Below are 17,969 nucleotides of genomic sequence, written 5' to 3' on the forward strand. Positions count from 1 at the left end.
TTACTGAGGACAGTTAAATTTGCGATACAGAATCGACAGAGGAGTGGCAGCACAGACTAACAGACATGACAGTATGAGTAAATTCTTATAAAAATATTTTTTCGTGATGCACTAGTTCCACCTATATTGTACTGCGCGAACTATTTACTATCTGTACACCCCTTGTGTTATGTAAAAGTTTTTTTTTACTAGTTGGTTTCCTCTCGTTTGTCAACACCGATCAGCAGGGGTGCCTGATTTCATCAAAATATTTGAAAATGAATCGTCCCAATAAATTATTGGATTACGTTGATAATATATTTAACTTTTCCGCGATGTTGGAAGGTAACCATTTATTTGACTCAACGTTGTTCATCTAGACTATTTTTTATTGTGTTGGTAGTTTTCACCCGAAATTAAGTGGCGGCAGTCCAGAAGCAAGTAAATATTGTAACAAAACGGGTTCGATTTTGTATTGCGTTGGAGGATAAGTAGGCACAATTATGTATATAGTTTTGGCAATATGTATTTAATCTGTATCCTGCATGAAATTCGCATGGAAGTATACAAATCAATACATTACAGGTAATTCTGTATGACTGGCAACTCTGTTGGTAAATGAAAAAAATAAACACACTCTAGATGACAGACAGGATGTTTTTGATAGGGTAACGTGGTGCCATCATGACACATGTGAGTACTGTCCCAAATAAAGGAATATTCGAAACGACCGTTAAAATGATTGAAGAATCTAATTTGAGTGTCCTGTCTGTTAGTCTGTGGTGGCAGGTCGTGTCGTCGAACACACACTGCAGTACCACTTTTGATTCATTTCCTTCGAAAACTGTGTCAGTGTTGATTGGTTGTTCAAAAAGTTTGGAATGTCATTACCTAGTAATCATTAAAAATGACATTACTTGTTCTCTTGTAAGGGCTCCACAAAGGAAATTCAGCAACTGGAAGTTTTATATGATAGATCTATGATAAGATATAAACTGATATACGCTGCCGTTTATTTTTTTGTATTTTTGAAACACGAGTAAAACGTTGCTGGAGCTGTCAGTTTTTCTTGTTATAATTTCCAGATTTAAATTTTAAAACTGACATAAATTATGTATCTTTTTTTTATATATAATAAAATTTTTATTTGGTTCATTTGCTTTAGCTTAACGTGGCCGATTGTCTTGTTGTTATAGGAGAAGAAGGAACGCCGTATTAAGGGGGCGGCATACTCCCCTAGAGTTAGTAAAGGAATGTGAGGAGGGTGGGATTTACAAAATATTGATTTTGAATTACAATACATTCGTTTGTGGAACAAATTTTTTAGATTTTTCTGGATCTTCACGTTCTTCAGATTTTAACGAGAGAGATTATCCTTGGCTGGGATGCTTTGTTGGTGTGCTCTGACGTTGAAGTGGCGTTTTTGGGTAGTTTTCAGCAACTCAGTCAGTTCAAGGCAGGTGCACGCTCCGAAGCATCGGAGAGCACTGAATTTGGGCATTGATAGTTTTCAAGAAGTTATAGATGACAGTCATATAAGAAAGATTTCGAGTTGCTAAGACGTCGCGTACGAAGGGTGGTATACCACAGACTAACAGACATGACAGTATGAGTAAATTCTTATAAAAATAATTTTTCGTGATGCACTAGTTCCACCTATATTGTACTGCGCGAACTATTTACTATCTGTACACCCCTTGTGTTATGTAAAAGTTTTTTTACTAGTTGGTTTCCCCTCGTTTGTCAACACCGATCAGCTGCTTGCAGGGATGCCTGATTTCATCGAAATATTTGAAAATGAATCGTCACAATAAATTATTGGATTTTTTTTTTCATAAATACCTACGTTTATTTCATAGGCATGTATATTATACATAAGTTTTTCTTCGCCGTGGCATCCACAATACGTAGTACTTTAAACCTAATACATTTCGAATATCATATTAGTATGTTGGTATTCATTAGTTAATCTAAACACTGTTTCTATCAAGCGAATTGCTATTATAAATTACATTTAAAAAATACATTTATTTTGTACATGATCTTATAACTATTTCAGGTTTGTTTGTATCAGTTCATCACTTTTATTTAATATAATATAGCAGGCTATTGGTTGAACTCATGGATGAGAAAACAGTCTTACATAATTAATTCTAACATTTAAATTGGAACTCCAATGGACTTATTGAAATAATAAAGAAGTTTCATGTAAGGAACGTCACGACAAGTCGCGAAAATTATTGGATTACGTTGATAATATATTTGACTTTTTCGCGATGTTGGAAGGTAACCATTTATTTGACTCAACGTTGTTTATCTAGACTATTTTTTATTGTGTTGGTAGTTTTCACCCGGCGGCAGACCAGAAGCAAGTAAATATTGTAACAAAACGGGTTCGATTTTGTATTGTGTTGGAGGATGAGAAGTAGGCACAATTATGTATATAGTTTTGGCAATATGTATTAAATCTGTATCCTGCATGAAATTCGTATGGACGTATACAAATCAATACATTACAGGTAATTCTGTATAAATGGCAACTCTGTTGGTAAATGAAAAAAATAAACACAGTCTAGATGACAGACAGGATGTTTTTGATAGGGTAACGTGGCGCCATCATGACACATGTGAGTACTGTCCCAAATAAAGGAATATTCGAAATGACCGTTAAAATGATTGAAGAATCTAATTTGAGTGTCCTGTCTGTTAGTCTGTGGGTATACCTCGGGCCCGAGGGGAACCTATGAGTAGGGACCAGGTATCACAATACTCGACACACATCCAAACAACATGCTCGATGTCATGATAACCCTCGCCGCAAACGCAAATACCACTCTCGGCGAGCCCCACATGATGGAGATGCGCGCTGAACATATAATGATTAGACATGAGCCTTGACATTACACGAATAAAGTCACGGCTCCCGTCTAACCCCCGGAACCAAGGTTTCGTCGATACCTGTGGAATTATTGAGTGTAACCATCGTCCCAGAGTTCCACTATTCCATGTATTTTGCCAGCTGGCTAGAGTTTTCTGAGGACAGCAACTAAAAAATTAATTGAAGCAGATTGGTCTTTCATATATATCACCTTCTAGTGCGCCCACCTTGGCTAACGAGTCCGCTCTCTCATTGCCCCGTATGGAACAATGTGAGGGGACCCAAGCCAAGGTAATCTGGTATGATTTTGTAGATAAAGCACTCAGTTGTTCCCCTATTTTCCCCAGGAAATACGGTGAGTGCTTTCCAGACTTCACTGAACGGAGAGCCTCAATGGAACTGAGACTGTCCGATACAATGAAGTATTGATCTGTGGGCAGAGTGTCAATGATCTCAAGGGTATGCTGAATTGCAGCTAGTTCTGCGACGTAAACTGATGCTGGATCACTGAGTTTATAGGAAGCGGTGAAATTTACATTGAATATACCGAAGCCAGTGGACCCGTCGAGATATGATCCGTCAGTGTAAAACATTTTATTACAGTCGACTTTTTTAAATTCCACGATTCCACGAATCTCTTCTTTCATGGATATGTCGAAAAACACAGTAGAATTATAAGTATCCACAAAATGAACACGATTGGGAACAAACGAAGAAGGATTTATATTCTGAGCCATGTAGTCAAAATACAAGGGCATAAAACGGGTCTGTGAATTAGGCTCGACAAGCTTTTCAAAGTTTTCTATCACCATCGGATTCAAGATGTCACATCCGATTAGCAGTCGATATGAGAGATCCCAGAACCTGCTTTTCAACAGTAAGACGCCCGCCAGCACTTCAAGACTCATCGTATGAGTTGATTGCATGCAACACAAGGCAATACGTGAACAACGATACTGAATTCTTTCCAGTTTAATGAAATGAATATTCGCAGCGGAGCGGAAACAGAATCCATATTCCATTACTGACAATATCGTCGTTTTGTACAACCTGATCAGGTCTTCTGGGTGAGAGCCCCACCAAGTTCCGGTTATTGTACGAAGGAAATTGATTCTCTGTAGGCATTTTCGTTTCAGATACCTAATGTGACTTCCCCAGGTACCTTTGGAGTCGAACCAGACCCCGAGATATTTAAATGTGAAGGCCTGAGCTATGGTTTCACCCCTTAGTTGAAGCTGTAGTTGTGCTGGTTCTCGCTTCCTTGAAAATACACTCAGCTCAGTTTTCTCCGTAGAGAACTCGATACCCATTTGAAGAGCCCATGTTGACAAGTTGTCGATGCTATCTTGTAATGGTCCTTGGAGATCGGCAGCTTTGGGTCCTATAATAGACACAACGCTGTCGTCGGCAAGCTGTCTTAGCGTGCAGGATGTGTTGATACATTCATCAATATTGTTTACGTAAAAATTGTATAAAAGGGTCCTGAGTCCTGAGGAAGGCCCATGTAGCTGAATCGTTTTGTCGACAAATCACCATGTGCGAAATACATGTGTTTCTCAGACAATAGATTTTATAAAAAGTTGTTCGAAACTGGTGAAAGACCATGCTGATGCAACTTCTCAGATAGAACGTTAATGGAAATTGAATCGAATGCCCCCTTGGTGTCTAAGAAAACTGATGCCATTTGTTCTTTACGAGCAAATGCCACTTGAATTTCTGTTGAGAGCAACGCTAGACAAATTGTGTACCTGAAAGCAATCCATTATTCATTTTTTTTTATTCAAGAAAGCAATCCATTAGTCTCGACCCAAATTATGTATCTAGAACTGGAACACTCCTGAACATGCCCTAACGATCATGACTTTTCAATTTACTTATTTTAGAGTACATTTTTGTAAGTACACAGACACACACAGTGATAAAAATTTGTACGATCGATTTATATGTAAGCAACACTTCTGTATGAAATGTTCAAACGACGAATGTAACAATGAGAGATTCTCTTTGTTTGCTTTCTCTTTGGATTATTACGGTACTTTTTGCAATCCTTAACTCCAGTTGTTTACCGATAATAATAACTAAAGTTATCATCTTTTAATCTGCACTGAAGAAATTACCGAAAAAAGCAGGAATGTTTCTCAATAATGGAAAGAGAATCAGGAATCAGAACAAATTGGCTCAAATGGCACGTTCCCTTTGATATTTGGACAATTGTGCCTTGCCATCAATTTGTTTTTAGCATCATTTTCCCGATATATAAGAGGGAAGGATTGAAGGGAAATGGTAAGGTTTGGACTAGGAGGATGAGGAAAACTAACGACACAAAAAGCAGAAGTAAATTCTGCACCCCTAAGGGATGCTAAACAATCTACTGGGGATCACAGTTAGTGGAAGCAGAAGTAAATTCTGAACCTTTACAGTTGAGATGTCGTCACTCTGATATCACAGGTACTATGGTAGTGACGAGATAAAAGTTTTGTAATCAATGGGCGAATTACAAATTGATCTGAAAATCATTTATTAGTTTAGGTATTTAACGTTAAGCGCTGAAATCCCCAGTGAACTTACGACGTTCACATTGCAAAAGTATATAGTATTGAAATTATATATTGTTGATTCCGAAGAAGAATGAAAAAATTACAAATATTTAATGTTGTCGTAGAGTGAATTGAATGTTGATCACTCATAAAGTTTCTCATCCTAAAACCATAGAATGTTAGAATAACATTTTCTCAATATTATTTCATTTAAAAATATAAATTTTATAATGGAAACAGATAAATACAGATTGTATATCCAATGCAATGCAGATTTGCTATGAAAATATCTGGCATCTCTGCTCCCGAGGCCCGATTCCAACCAGCGTTGCCAGGTTGCCAGATTTGTCTGGCATATGCCAGATTTTTCTCGTTTCGTCAGACACTCAAACTAACCAGATCTTTTGCCAGATTTTCCAAATTTTCCAAGATTTTCCAAATTTTCCTAGATTTTGTCAGATCTCGCTAGATCTTTACGGTTTTGGCTTCTATACGATAGGTGGGGACTTCTATTGTTTTTGCTCACTGAAAATAAAGCCCGGGAAAAATTTCTTTGTATATTGCAGACCCAGATAAATCCAGATAAAATTTTGAGTTTTGACAAATTTTTGAAAAAATAACTTGACAACTTTGATTCCAACCCCGTAACATGCAGAGATGCCAGATCTGCAGATTTGTCTGTAAATCTGAAGATTTCGTGTATAGTGCTGCAGACATTTTTTGTTGGGCAGACTTTTGCAGACTTTTAAAAATCGAGGTTTTCGCAAACTTTCGTCCAAATTTACAGACTTTTGGAATTGCCGCCTTTTTTTTTGCTCGCCAAGATAGTTCTGCGTGTCATATTTTATGAGAAATTGCTGCCAGCAAGACATATTTGCTGACTGTAGATTTTTTTAGATATACAGACTTTTGCAACCCTGCCTGCAAATATTTGAAATTTTCACCTGGCATCTCTAGTAACATGACTTTTCTTAAACTTCAATAACAAAGTATACAAATATAAATTTATACAGTGCAGATTATATTATCATTACTTATATCTTAGCCGCCATGGATAAGTTTTCCGATGTGTGTAAGCTCGAAGAAAATTTCAATGGAAAAGGCGGTTTAATAATCAAAAAGAAAGATACGGATAAGGACGTATTTAAAAAACCCAAACCTTCGCTACTAGGATTGGACAAATTGGCTGCTGCTCAACGAACTCGCAAACAACAAGAAGCAGCTCGTCTATCGTTTAAAAACTCGGATGGCGACGATATTGATGATTATGAATCTACCAACAGACATGAACAAAATAATACTGGGTCTAATTTGAAGAAAATGTACAGAGGAATGGCAGTAGAAACGCCATCATATACTGGGGGAGTTAGTGATTTAGCTAGGAAGCGACGTGAAGAACGATCCAAAGATGACCACAACAAAGGTTTGTATGCTTCTTCTAAGTCAAGAAAAAAAGAAAATGACCACGAAGAGCATCGAACACGGCTCAAGTATTCATCTGGTAGTGTAAGGAGTAATCGAGAGGAGTCATCTTATAGGACATCGGGGTATTCATCAATAAGTTGTTTTTTTTCTCGTAGATTGAAGTCAGTTTTATTTTCAGGCATTTAAAAGATGAACCTAAAACACCACGCACTGATCGCCGAATGGACGCTTTTGGATGGGAGGATGACGATGACAGACAACCTTCAACTTCACGAAAATCTTCCTGGGATTATCCAACACCAAAAATTTCTAAAGAATATGAATCGATCAAGAATAATCGGCCATCATCATCTCGGCGCAACAGAGAAGATGATACGCCAAGACCCACCCCAGCTCACAAATATAATAAATGGGCTCCTGATAGAAAGGAATCTGGCGCTACTCCTTACGCAACTAGAAAGGGCATTCCATGGGAAACCGATGAAGATAAAGATCTCTGGGAAAAAGAACAAATTCGTCTTGACCGCGAATGGTATAGCATAGGTGAAGGATACGACGAAGAGAACAATCCGTTTTCAGGAACTAGCTCAGAGTATCTACAGAAGCGAGAGGAGCAACTGGAACAGCGCAGAATTAAGAGAATGTCTGCCCAACAAAGACAAATAAATAAAGATAATGAACTTTGGGAAAAGAATCGACTTTTGACATCGGGTGTCGTCATGTCAATAAATTTCAACGAAGACTTTGATGAAGAAGCAATAGAACGTGTTCATTTACTCGTACATCATACAGTACCGCCCTTTTTGGATGGACGTATTGTATTCACCAAGCAACCAGAGCCTGTAATTCCAGTCAAGGATGCCACATCCGATATGGCAATAGTGGCAAGAAAAGGAAGCCAGCTTGTTAGAACTTATCGTGAACAAAAAGAACGAAAAAAGGCACAGAAAAAGCATTGGGAACTAAGTGGAACAAAACTTGGTGCCATTATGGGAATTGCTAAAAAGCAGGACGACGAAGATGCAAAATATGATGCTGACACAGACACGGCAGACTATCGTAAAGATCAGAAATTTGCACATCATATGGAAGCACAAGATAACGAAGAAGAATTCAACCGAAAAAAACCAATCTATGAACAACGACGTTCGTTACCAGTTTTTGCAGTGCGTCAAGACTTACTGAACGTAATTCGGGAGAATTCCGTTGTTATTATCGTTGGTGAAACGGGTAGTGGTAAAACGACCCAATTAACGCAATATTTACATGAAGATGGTTACAGTCGCCTGGGAATGATTGGTTGTACACAACCTAGGCGTGTGGCAGCAATGTCGGTGGCCAAGCGGGTTTCAGATGAAATGCACACGAAATTAGGACAAGAAGTAGGATACGCCATCCGATTCGAAGATTGTACTTCAGAGAAAACCGTAATCAAGTACATGACTGATGGTATTCTGCTACGAGAAAGCTTAAGAGATAGTGATTTGGATGGCTATTCAGCAATCATTATGGACGAAGCTCATGAGCGATCGCTCTCGACTGATGTTTTGTTTGGTTTACTGAGAGATATCGTTGCCAGGCGAAGGGATTTAAAGTTAATAGTTACTTCTGCTACCATGGACGCCACTAAATTTGCAACATTCTTTGGAAATGTTCCAAATTTTACAATTCCGGGTCGAACATATCCTGTGGACGTAATGTTCAGTAAAAATGTCTGTGAAGATTACGTCGACTCAGCAGTTAAACAAGCTCTTCAAATTCATCTTCAGCAGTTGGAAGGAGATATGCTAATTTTTATGCCCGGCCAAGAAGATATCGAAGTTACTTGCGAAGTGCTTGCAGAGAGGTTGTCCGAAATCGACAATGCTCCTCAGCTTTCTATTCTTCCCATTTATTCACAGCTGCCTTCTGATTTGCAAGCCAAAATTTTCCAAAGATCTGCAGAAGGTTTGAGAAAATGCATTGTTGCTACAAATATCGCTGAAACGTCATTAACGGTAGATGGTATTATATTCGTGATTGATTCCGGTTATTGTAAGCTAAAAGTATACAACCCTCGTATTGGAATGGATGCACTTCAAATTTATCCTATTTCACAAGCAAACGCAAATCAACGTTCAGGACGAGCAGGACGAACAGGCCCTGGACAGGCTTTTCGTATATATACTGAGCGTCAGTACAAAGATGAACTACTTGCCCTAACTGTACCAGAAATTCAACGAACAAATCTGGCAAATACAGTGCTACTACTAAAATCACTTGGCGTCGTTGATTTGCTACAATTCCATTTCATGGATCCACCCCCGCAGGACAACATTCTTAATTCACTGTACCAATTGTGGATTTTGGGAGCTCTCGATCATACTGGTGCACTATCTCCTCTAGGCAGACAAATGGCAGAGTTTCCACTTGACCCACCGCAGTGCCAAATGTTAATAGTTGCTAATCAAATGGGATGTAGTGCTGAAATTCTAATTATAGGTATAGGAACAAATAAATTTCAACTCGCTCGTTTGATAACATTTCATTTTTCAGTTTCTATGCTTTCGGTTCCATCGATTTTCTACCGGCCAAAGGGCCGAGAAGAAGAAGCTGATAACGTTCGGGAAAAATTTCAAGTACCAGAGTCGGATCATTTAACTTACCTCAATGTGTACCAACAATGGAAAATGAACAAGTATGATATGAAACCATCTTGTTTATCTTATGTTTATAAAATTTATGAAATATTTAGACACTTTTTATAACAGAATTGATAATTTCAGATACTCTTCTAACTGGTGCAACGAGCATTTCATACACATAAAAGCAATGCGCAAAGTGCGAGAGGTTCGGCAACAACTCAAAGATATCTACGTACAACAACGTCTCGATGTGCGATCCTGTGGTACCAATTGGGATGTAGTAAGGAAGTGTATTTGCTCGGCTTACTTCTATCAGGCAGCGCGGTTGAAAGGTATCGGAGAGTATGTCAACCTACGTACAGGAATGCCTTGTTACTTACATCCAACTTCAGCTCTGTATGGGCTCGGTACAACTCCAGATTATGTAGTCTATCACGAGCTTGTAATGACTGCCAAAGAATATATGCAGTGCGCTACCTCCGTAGATGGATTTTGGCTTGCCGAACTGGGTCCTATGTTCTTCTCGGTCAAGGAAACTGGCAAGAGCAGTCGTGAGAAACGAAAACAGGTATATAATAAAGTCATAATTGCGTAGTATAATCACAGAACACTTTCTACCATATAAATACAGGCTGCCGAACATTTGCACGAGATGGAATCTCAAATGCAAATGGCCCAAAAGCAAATGGAGCGTCAAAAGCAGGAGGATACAGAAAAACAACAACAACAAATGATAAAACAAGAAATCGTCACTCCCGGAGCTACACCAAGACGAACGCCATCACGGATTGGATTATAAGTTTTTTTTCTATAGATTTTTTGCCAATATATAATAAAATGTTATAGCATTTATTATTGGCATGAAGGCAATTTGTTTGTTGATGCATTAATGTCTATGGTTAACTTATTGGTTCAGAATCAAACAAACCTAAACATTGAAATTCCATAAGGCTCGTTCTTACTTTAGACCACAATACAGAATCAAATCACATCATTTGTACACAGAGAGAAGCATGTTGTAAATATGATTGAATTTTGGTTTTATACTACGAATTATTTTGTTGAAATAGTGACAAAAGAAGATCTGGCTAGATTCTATAAATATTTTAGTAGAAGCTTCAAATCAGACATTTTGCTCTTGCTATATTTGGTTATTTAAACACATATCTTGATTGAAATGCTGAGTATTTCTATGAATTTTAATTATTCTACTATTTCCTAGACAGACGATTTCATGATAAATTCATTGAACAGGTTAGTTACAAACATAAATTTAGGTAAAGTTTCAAGCTCGCGATTCTACAAATTTGTGAGATCGAAATAAAAGATAAGATTCTGATGTAAAATTAAGTATTATGTATTATTTGCTAACTATGAAAGTAGATTTTTTTATAAAAAAATACAAATTCTGTGGTTATTTCAATTAATTTCATACGGACGTGAATGACAAAGTTAAAAAAATCCCTAAACAAACAAAAAAGAATTAATTTTATTTTCCATGAATTAAAACAAATTTATTTTCTTTACATTTCGTCTTCGACTCGGCAATGCATAGCAGTTTATGTTGAACTGTTGTTCGACATAAACCACTAAGCAGATATAAAGCTCAAACTCTGATCATCCCGGGATTAACATTATTTTGTGCTGTGGGAACAAAACCAAATTTATTTTCCTTACGTTTTGTCTTCTATTCGTCAGTTTATGTTGAATTAGGTGGCATAACAGTTCAACATAAAGAGATACGCTTTGACGGCTCGAAGAGGAAACGTGAAGAAAACAATTTTGTTATGTGCGTTTAGCACTTAATTAGGTTAACCTCTTAATGAAACAAATTGCATTATATATTAAAAATCGGCCAAAAATACGTGAAAACAAGAAGTCTACCTTTCATCGGTATGTAAAAGTGGGGCTTTGTTTATTTTTGTCTTTAATTTTGAAGAGATAATGTTCAGTGAATCAATCAGTAGCTTCAAAGACATCATATTAACAAGATATCCAGCTCTCACATTTTCCGAACAAATCTTTGGCAACATCCTTTTTATCGAGCATGGCGCCCTCAGGCGAGTTCGCATCGAATCTCGTACATAGAAGTAGGGGAGAGAAATGTCAAATTCGTGCGCGCCAAAATAGTAACACTGCGCACCCTTACAATTAACATGATATATTGAATGTGATGCCGTGCGATGGCGTTGCTTAACTGAAGATTGATTTCGCTCCAAGCTGACAGGGTCTGGTGGAGTGAAATATCTATGATCATTCAAGACACAAACCACATCTGTAAATACACAAATGTTCACTATTACCAGACCCTGTCAGCTTGGAGCGATCTCAATCTTCAGTTCAGCAACGCCATCGCACGGCGTCTCATTCAACATGTCATGTCAATTGTATGGGTGCGCAGCCCTGCTATTTTGGCGCGTACGAATTTGACATTTCTCTCCCCTACTTCTATGTATGAAATTCGATGCGGACTCACCTGAGGGCGACATGCTCGCGAAAAAGGATGTTGCCAATTATTTGTTCGGGAAATGTGAGAGCTGGATATCTTGTTAATATGATGTCTTTGCTATTACCAAAGACATCATATTAACAAGATATCCAGCTCTCACATTTCCCGAACAAATCTTTGGCAACATCCTTTTTTGCGACCATGGCGCCCTCAGGCGAGTCAGCATCGAATCACGTACATAGAAGTAGGGGAGAGAAATGTCAAATTCGTACGCGCCAAAATAGCAGCACTGCGCATCCATACAATTGACATGACATGTTGAATGAGACACCGTGCGATGGCGTTGCTGAACTGAAGATTGAGATCGCTCCAAGCTGACAGGGTCTGCTTTTACTCAACCTTTAATAATTATGAAAGAAATGCGCATATGCAGAATGGAAATATTTCAAATAATGGTATGTGTAAATTAAGGTTGTCGCAAGTAAATATAGAAATATCTAATCAAATATTCACCTCAATGTTGGAATCTTTGGTTTCGAATTTCCTTCCGATCCAGTACAATATCCTTGTTCTGGAGCAGAAAAAAGATTTATATTATCGCCTGTTTGAACTCTCCTTTAGTAGTCTTACAGCTACGATTCTGGTTACAGACTCTTACCCAGGATAATTCAAATTGATTTGTTCGACGACCATTGCGCAGGTGGAGAATTTCTGCCAATCAATATAACTGATGCTTAGACTATAGGTCTTAAATTTAAAGTTTCTGTTTCAGTTCATGTTGTAAAAAGCCCCTGAAGGGAGACGACGAGATCAAACGATTTATTATAGATAACTCTATTGATCTTACTTCCATTGCTTTCAGTCAACATTTTGAAAGTGTTTTTGATGAAGTGGTACGAAGCCAATTTTGTTTTTGCATCAAAAGAGACAAATTCACCAAACTAGCGCTCAATAAAAACGATGGCGAGTTGAAAAGAACCTATTATGAAGGCGTCCGTGTTGGAGAGTGACGAGTTGAATTCGAATTCCGGTGCATGCCGCTGACTTCTGCCATATATTTCCAGGCTGGCCTGTTATCATTGGATGCGATACTGATATGGTTAAGGTAGGTATAGCGTTCATAACCGATTATAAGCTTCCACAGATCAATACAATAGGCGTATGATATGAAAAGTATGAAATAAATCTACGGCTTTCTTCTTTAATGTTTTTAGCATAGCTGCACGAGCAAGCTGCGAACGAAGTCGGTATTTATTAACACTCCATCCATGCTTATTTTACTTACACCAACCGCCAAGCCTCAAAAACAGTCGTAACGGTATTTTCAAATGGCTGTACCTTCGGTGATACTAAAGTTATTATTTTATATTTTTTAAACATAGATTTTAAATTTCTCTAGATGATTGGAAAACATATAACTTTTTTACAGTACTTGCTTCGACATTTTCAGTTCTGCATAATTAATCAAAAATTAAATTTATTCAGTATTAGTCTAGATATTCCCAAAAAATGTTTCACATATTTTTGATGTCGATTATTTCATTTCGGATTAGCATGTTTCAGTAAAAGAAATTCAGAAGGGCCCAATTGTGGCATTCAGAAGGGCCCAATTGTGAAATTCTTTACGATATTAAACACTGTTCGGAGCATTTTTCTCGAGCGCGAAGCAGTCACTTACATCATCAAAATGATGGAATGCGTAATGAATTCTTACTCGACTGCATGATTTTTCAGTGCTCGATCGGTTCAGTGCTAGAATTTTCGCCTGAGTTGGCTGCTCGATCAATCCGATTGACAGTGACATTATAAATGTCATTGAATATTCGCTCATTTTATGAATGTTAGTGTAAAATTTAGGCGCCCTCAGCCATTTCACTACAGTCCAGCTAGAAGAATGTATGATGCTGACTAAGGTAGGCCGTTTTGTTAATTTCCAGCGAATTTCAACAGTTTATGTTGGAATTCTAAGAAGAACTCGTTATTTACTAGTTCTGTATATCCGAAAAACATGAAGATTTAAATTTGTATATTCAGTTTTATAATGCTGAAAATCAGCAAGAAAACGTGCAAAATCGGAAAAGAAGACGAATTGACAATTCAGTCCGCATCTTCTCCAGTGCTGTCAACTGTTTTTTTTTTCCAAAAATCTGTATTTGGCGGAAAAATCTATCTGTACAATATCTTTCTCCAAAAATCAAACATCGATTTAGTGCGGAATTTCAGTTGAAACTGTTACAGTTTCAAAGTCATTTGAATACACTAGAAGATCATTCACAACGGTTGAAAAAATGATCCATTTTCTCTGTTTTACTGTACAGACACAGAAAATGACTTGAAAGATTACATTTATAGTATCGTGAAAAAGATGAAAAACAGTTTTTATAAATTAAAAAACAACTATTTTTAATCTTTTAATAATTTTTTTTGGTTTAATGAGGCCTTTCTCATGTTACTTATATTTTCAAAAATATCACTGTAAGATTCTATGAAGAAAATTTATTTTGGAAATAAAATTAGAAACTTTCTTTGGGTATAAACTTTCAATTTGGGAATAGTTATGTCAAGTTAATAAGATTTTTTCTTCATTTTGCATTGCACACTAAACTTACTATATGAGAAAGGCAATAAGTATACTTTTATAGAATAGATTCGTTACCATGATTTTGTGATGTTACTAACAAGTGGTTACAAATAGAATAAAAGAGAATATCAAGGATAGTTAAAACTACAAATGGTTCCATTTGCTAATGACGGTTTATCATTTTAAACTTTTCTTACAATTATTTAAGCGTAATTCTTTATGTTTTCTTAAATATCTTCTGATAATATGGAAAGATGGTGGCCTTGGTCATATTGTAAGATAGTGCAAAGAAATGATTGCCAATTACTTTACATAACGCTACCTGTAAACAAAAAGTAGCTGTTATTTTTAGATTCTATTTAATAACTTTTTCATTTCGTTGCGCTTTAATTTCTTGTTATTTTCATATACAGATTTTCAATACCGAATTTTGATCCCCCGATATAGAAAAATATAGATTTAAATGTCGCAAACCCTGCACGCAATACGAGATTGAATAAAGCACATTGCGTGCTTCGTTTGAATGGCGGTGGTGTTTTCTTCTTCCATACCAGCACGTAGCGGCTTTGCACCGTCATTTTGTATAACGGTTTAAAAATTTGGGCACTCATCACCATATAACTTCGGAGCCAGAAGTCGAATCTGAATAAATTTGCACAGTACCTTTTAAGAAAATGAAAGCCAAAATTTATTCTTATATCCATTAACTAACAAGATCTGCCGATTAGATCAATTTATCAGTGAGTTTTATAAAAAATTGCACCTCGTTTCGCCACCGTTTGTGAAAATATACTCAAGAAATTAAAAACTTTCCACTTATCGCGCTGTGATACCGGAACCGAAAGTCGGTAAAATCAGATCAAATCTTCGGGAACTTTTTAAAGAATTTCGAAACCTTTTATTGGCATCTTATGTCGTTTATCATAGATTCCACTCACTCGGTGCCAGTGTTTTGCTCTGACAACCGATTATTGTAACGGTTTTGTAAAGTTTGGTTTTCAAACTTGCGTCTCGTAAAAAAACGAGTGCAAAAAAGTAGCCCGCGAATTGTCCCGAAGAGGCATTTTTTCGGGCGGTGCAAACCTATGAAACACAGCCCTCTTAGAAAAAAGGTTCAACGGTGGTCCTTCATTGGTCCAATACGTTGAACCATTGGTCCAATGAACGTCCAATTAATCGTTCAACAGGAGGCCAACACGGGACCTTCGTTTACGCGTGTTTGAAACAGACCGTTTAACCGAATGCCATTTAATTCGTTCTACAAACCTAGCAGAAAGAGGTCCATTGTTGAGCCATTTTTTATATGAGGAGTTGGAGCCCGTTGGACTAGTTTTACTGGACAATTTCAGAAGTTTTTTCCACTTATTCTTTAAACTAACACTACATACCTGTACAATACTTCTACTTCACGTAGAATAACAACAAATCTCCTTTCTATATGAGGGTAACACCTAGATTTCACACTATTTTTGCAAGAGAAAAAACAACAACAAACCGTTCCAGCAAACTGAACGAATATTTCGTGCAGTATATGTCGTTCAATAAGCGCTCTACGACCAACAACATACAACCACCTGCTGAGAGGGAGTGCACCTGTTTTGATTGTTCGCCTGCACGAAAAGTGCACGAATCGAGCAAAACACTCCACGAGTGTTCTTAATGAAAAACGACATTAGTTTTTAAAAATCGGTTAAGAAATTTCCTAGAAAAGAGTGCGCATTTTCTCTTATGTCGTTTTTCATTGGTTCCACTTGCTAGGTGCCAGTGTTTTGCCCTGACAGTTGATCAATGAAACGGTTTTGTAAAGTTTGGTTTGAACGCTTGCTGCTCTGAAAAGAAATCGGGTGCAAAATAGTTGCCCGCGAATTGCTCCGAAAGTGCATTTTTTTCGTGCGGTGCAAATCAATGAAACACAGTGGACCTGTTTTGATTGCCCGCCTGCACCAAAAGTGCACGAATCGAACAAAACACTCCACGAGTGTTCTCAATGAAAAACGACATTAGATTTGCACATATTACCTTGTAATTCCTGAACCGGAGGTCGGATAAAGATGAAATTCAATAGCAATTTATGGGACCATAAGACCTTTCATTTGAATCTGATTTTGTGAAAATCGGTTCAACCATCCCTGAGAAAGTTGAGTGACATTATTTGTCTTATACACACACAGACATACACACACATACACACATATACATTTTGTGATCTCGACGAACTGAGTCGATTGATATATGATATTCGGCCCTCCAGGCCTTCGTTCAAAGGTCGGTTTTCACAGTGATCACGTACTTTTCTATATGAGAAAGGCAAAAATCAAAATGCCATTTTCCCATTCATACTGTATCGTTCAAAGTTGATTCGAAGTTGTCATCCGAGTGACATAAAAAAATATACAGAAGACTTGTCTCAAGTGAGTTGTGAGCTTTCATCCTTTGATCACAATGTAGTTCCTTTGGACACTGAGTTCAGCTTGTATATATTTTCAAATATTGTATATTTCTATTTATTTCCATTGTCAATAAACGTCTAAGAAGAATTGAAACGTCAAACATGTTAACATTGAGTTCTGCTTATTAGGAAAGGTTTATTTGTTATCATATATTTATTTACATTTATTTAATTATTTTATTTTTTAATTTTCACTATTTATTTATTCAAAAATATTATTTACTATCATCAGTTTATGCACATTCTTGTTAATGTTCAAATTTATTCGTATATCATATCGTATTATATATTTAAACAATAAAAGAAAACAAGTACAGTAGGTACACATTTAAATAACCTGTACTAAAATTCAAACACATGATATGACACCAACCAGAAAAACGATAACCATCATCTGCCTTGACACTGTCATCATCGTTTTCGCAGCTTCTTCCAGTTCCTAGGAGCTTTTCAACAATTCAAGCGTATGTACTGATATTTAAAAATATTAACCTAACATAACACTACATAACGCATTTTCTTTACAAAAAAAAGTTGATGCAGGATCTCTATCTTGGCCGGACTGAAGAAGCATTGGATACTATAAAAATTGAAATACCAGGCCATTGATTGTGGTATGTGAATAACTTGATCGTTTCACCACAAAGTGCCCAACTGCAAATGAGAGCTGCTCTTTGTTCACTCTTTCGATTATTGCTGAGACATGATTAAAATGTCTTTTGTTTCCAATATCTATCGAGAGCTTTTTGAGAATTTAAACACTTTATGTTTCAACAAACTTCACAGCCGATTCATAGCGTACAGAATGACTAGTACTACGATCAGGGCCGGTGAAAAAGGGTGGGTACGGTGGGTAGTACTACCAAAGATAAATAATAAAGACATGTACGTGCATATAAATATTTGTGAAAAATGTGGTTCGTTCCCAGTACCTTCTGAAATGACCGCACTCACGGCTTGGTGGAGCGCGAGATTAATTGCATTGTTACCATTTCAACCATAGTGTGCCATATAATCTTAATATATACAAATGAGCTACCGAATCGA

General features: G+C 37.0%; 1 protein-coding gene across 2 annotated transcripts; it reads left to right on the forward strand.

Annotated features, from left to right (window-relative positions):
- The first annotated feature begins 6,161 nt into the window (after positions 1 to 6,161).
- LOC131425094 (pre-mRNA-splicing factor ATP-dependent RNA helicase PRP16) lies at positions 6,162 to 10,487 on the forward strand. Of its 2 annotated transcripts, XM_058586683.1 has the most exons (6): positions 6,339 to 6,383; positions 6,440 to 6,941; positions 6,998 to 9,300; positions 9,355 to 9,496; positions 9,585 to 10,011; positions 10,075 to 10,487. In XM_058586683.1, the coding sequence occupies exons 2-6, from the start codon at positions 6,445 to 6,447 to the stop codon at positions 10,240 to 10,242; spliced, it is 3,537 nt and encodes a 1,178-aa protein (XP_058442666.1). In that variant the 5' UTR covers positions 6,339 to 6,383; positions 6,440 to 6,444; the 3' UTR covers positions 10,243 to 10,487. The 2 variants fall into 2 exon arrangements, with proteins under 2 accessions (XP_058442665.1, XP_058442666.1); XM_058586682.1 differs by having other exon boundaries at positions 6,162 to 6,941.
- Positions 10,488 to 17,969: the final 7,482 nt, after the last annotated feature.

This window comes from Malaya genurostris, chromosome 1 (genome assembly GCF_030247185.1).
Source record: "Malaya genurostris strain Urasoe2022 chromosome 1, Malgen_1.1, whole genome shotgun sequence".
Lineage (NCBI taxonomy): Eukaryota > Metazoa > Arthropoda > Insecta > Diptera > Culicidae > Malaya > Malaya genurostris.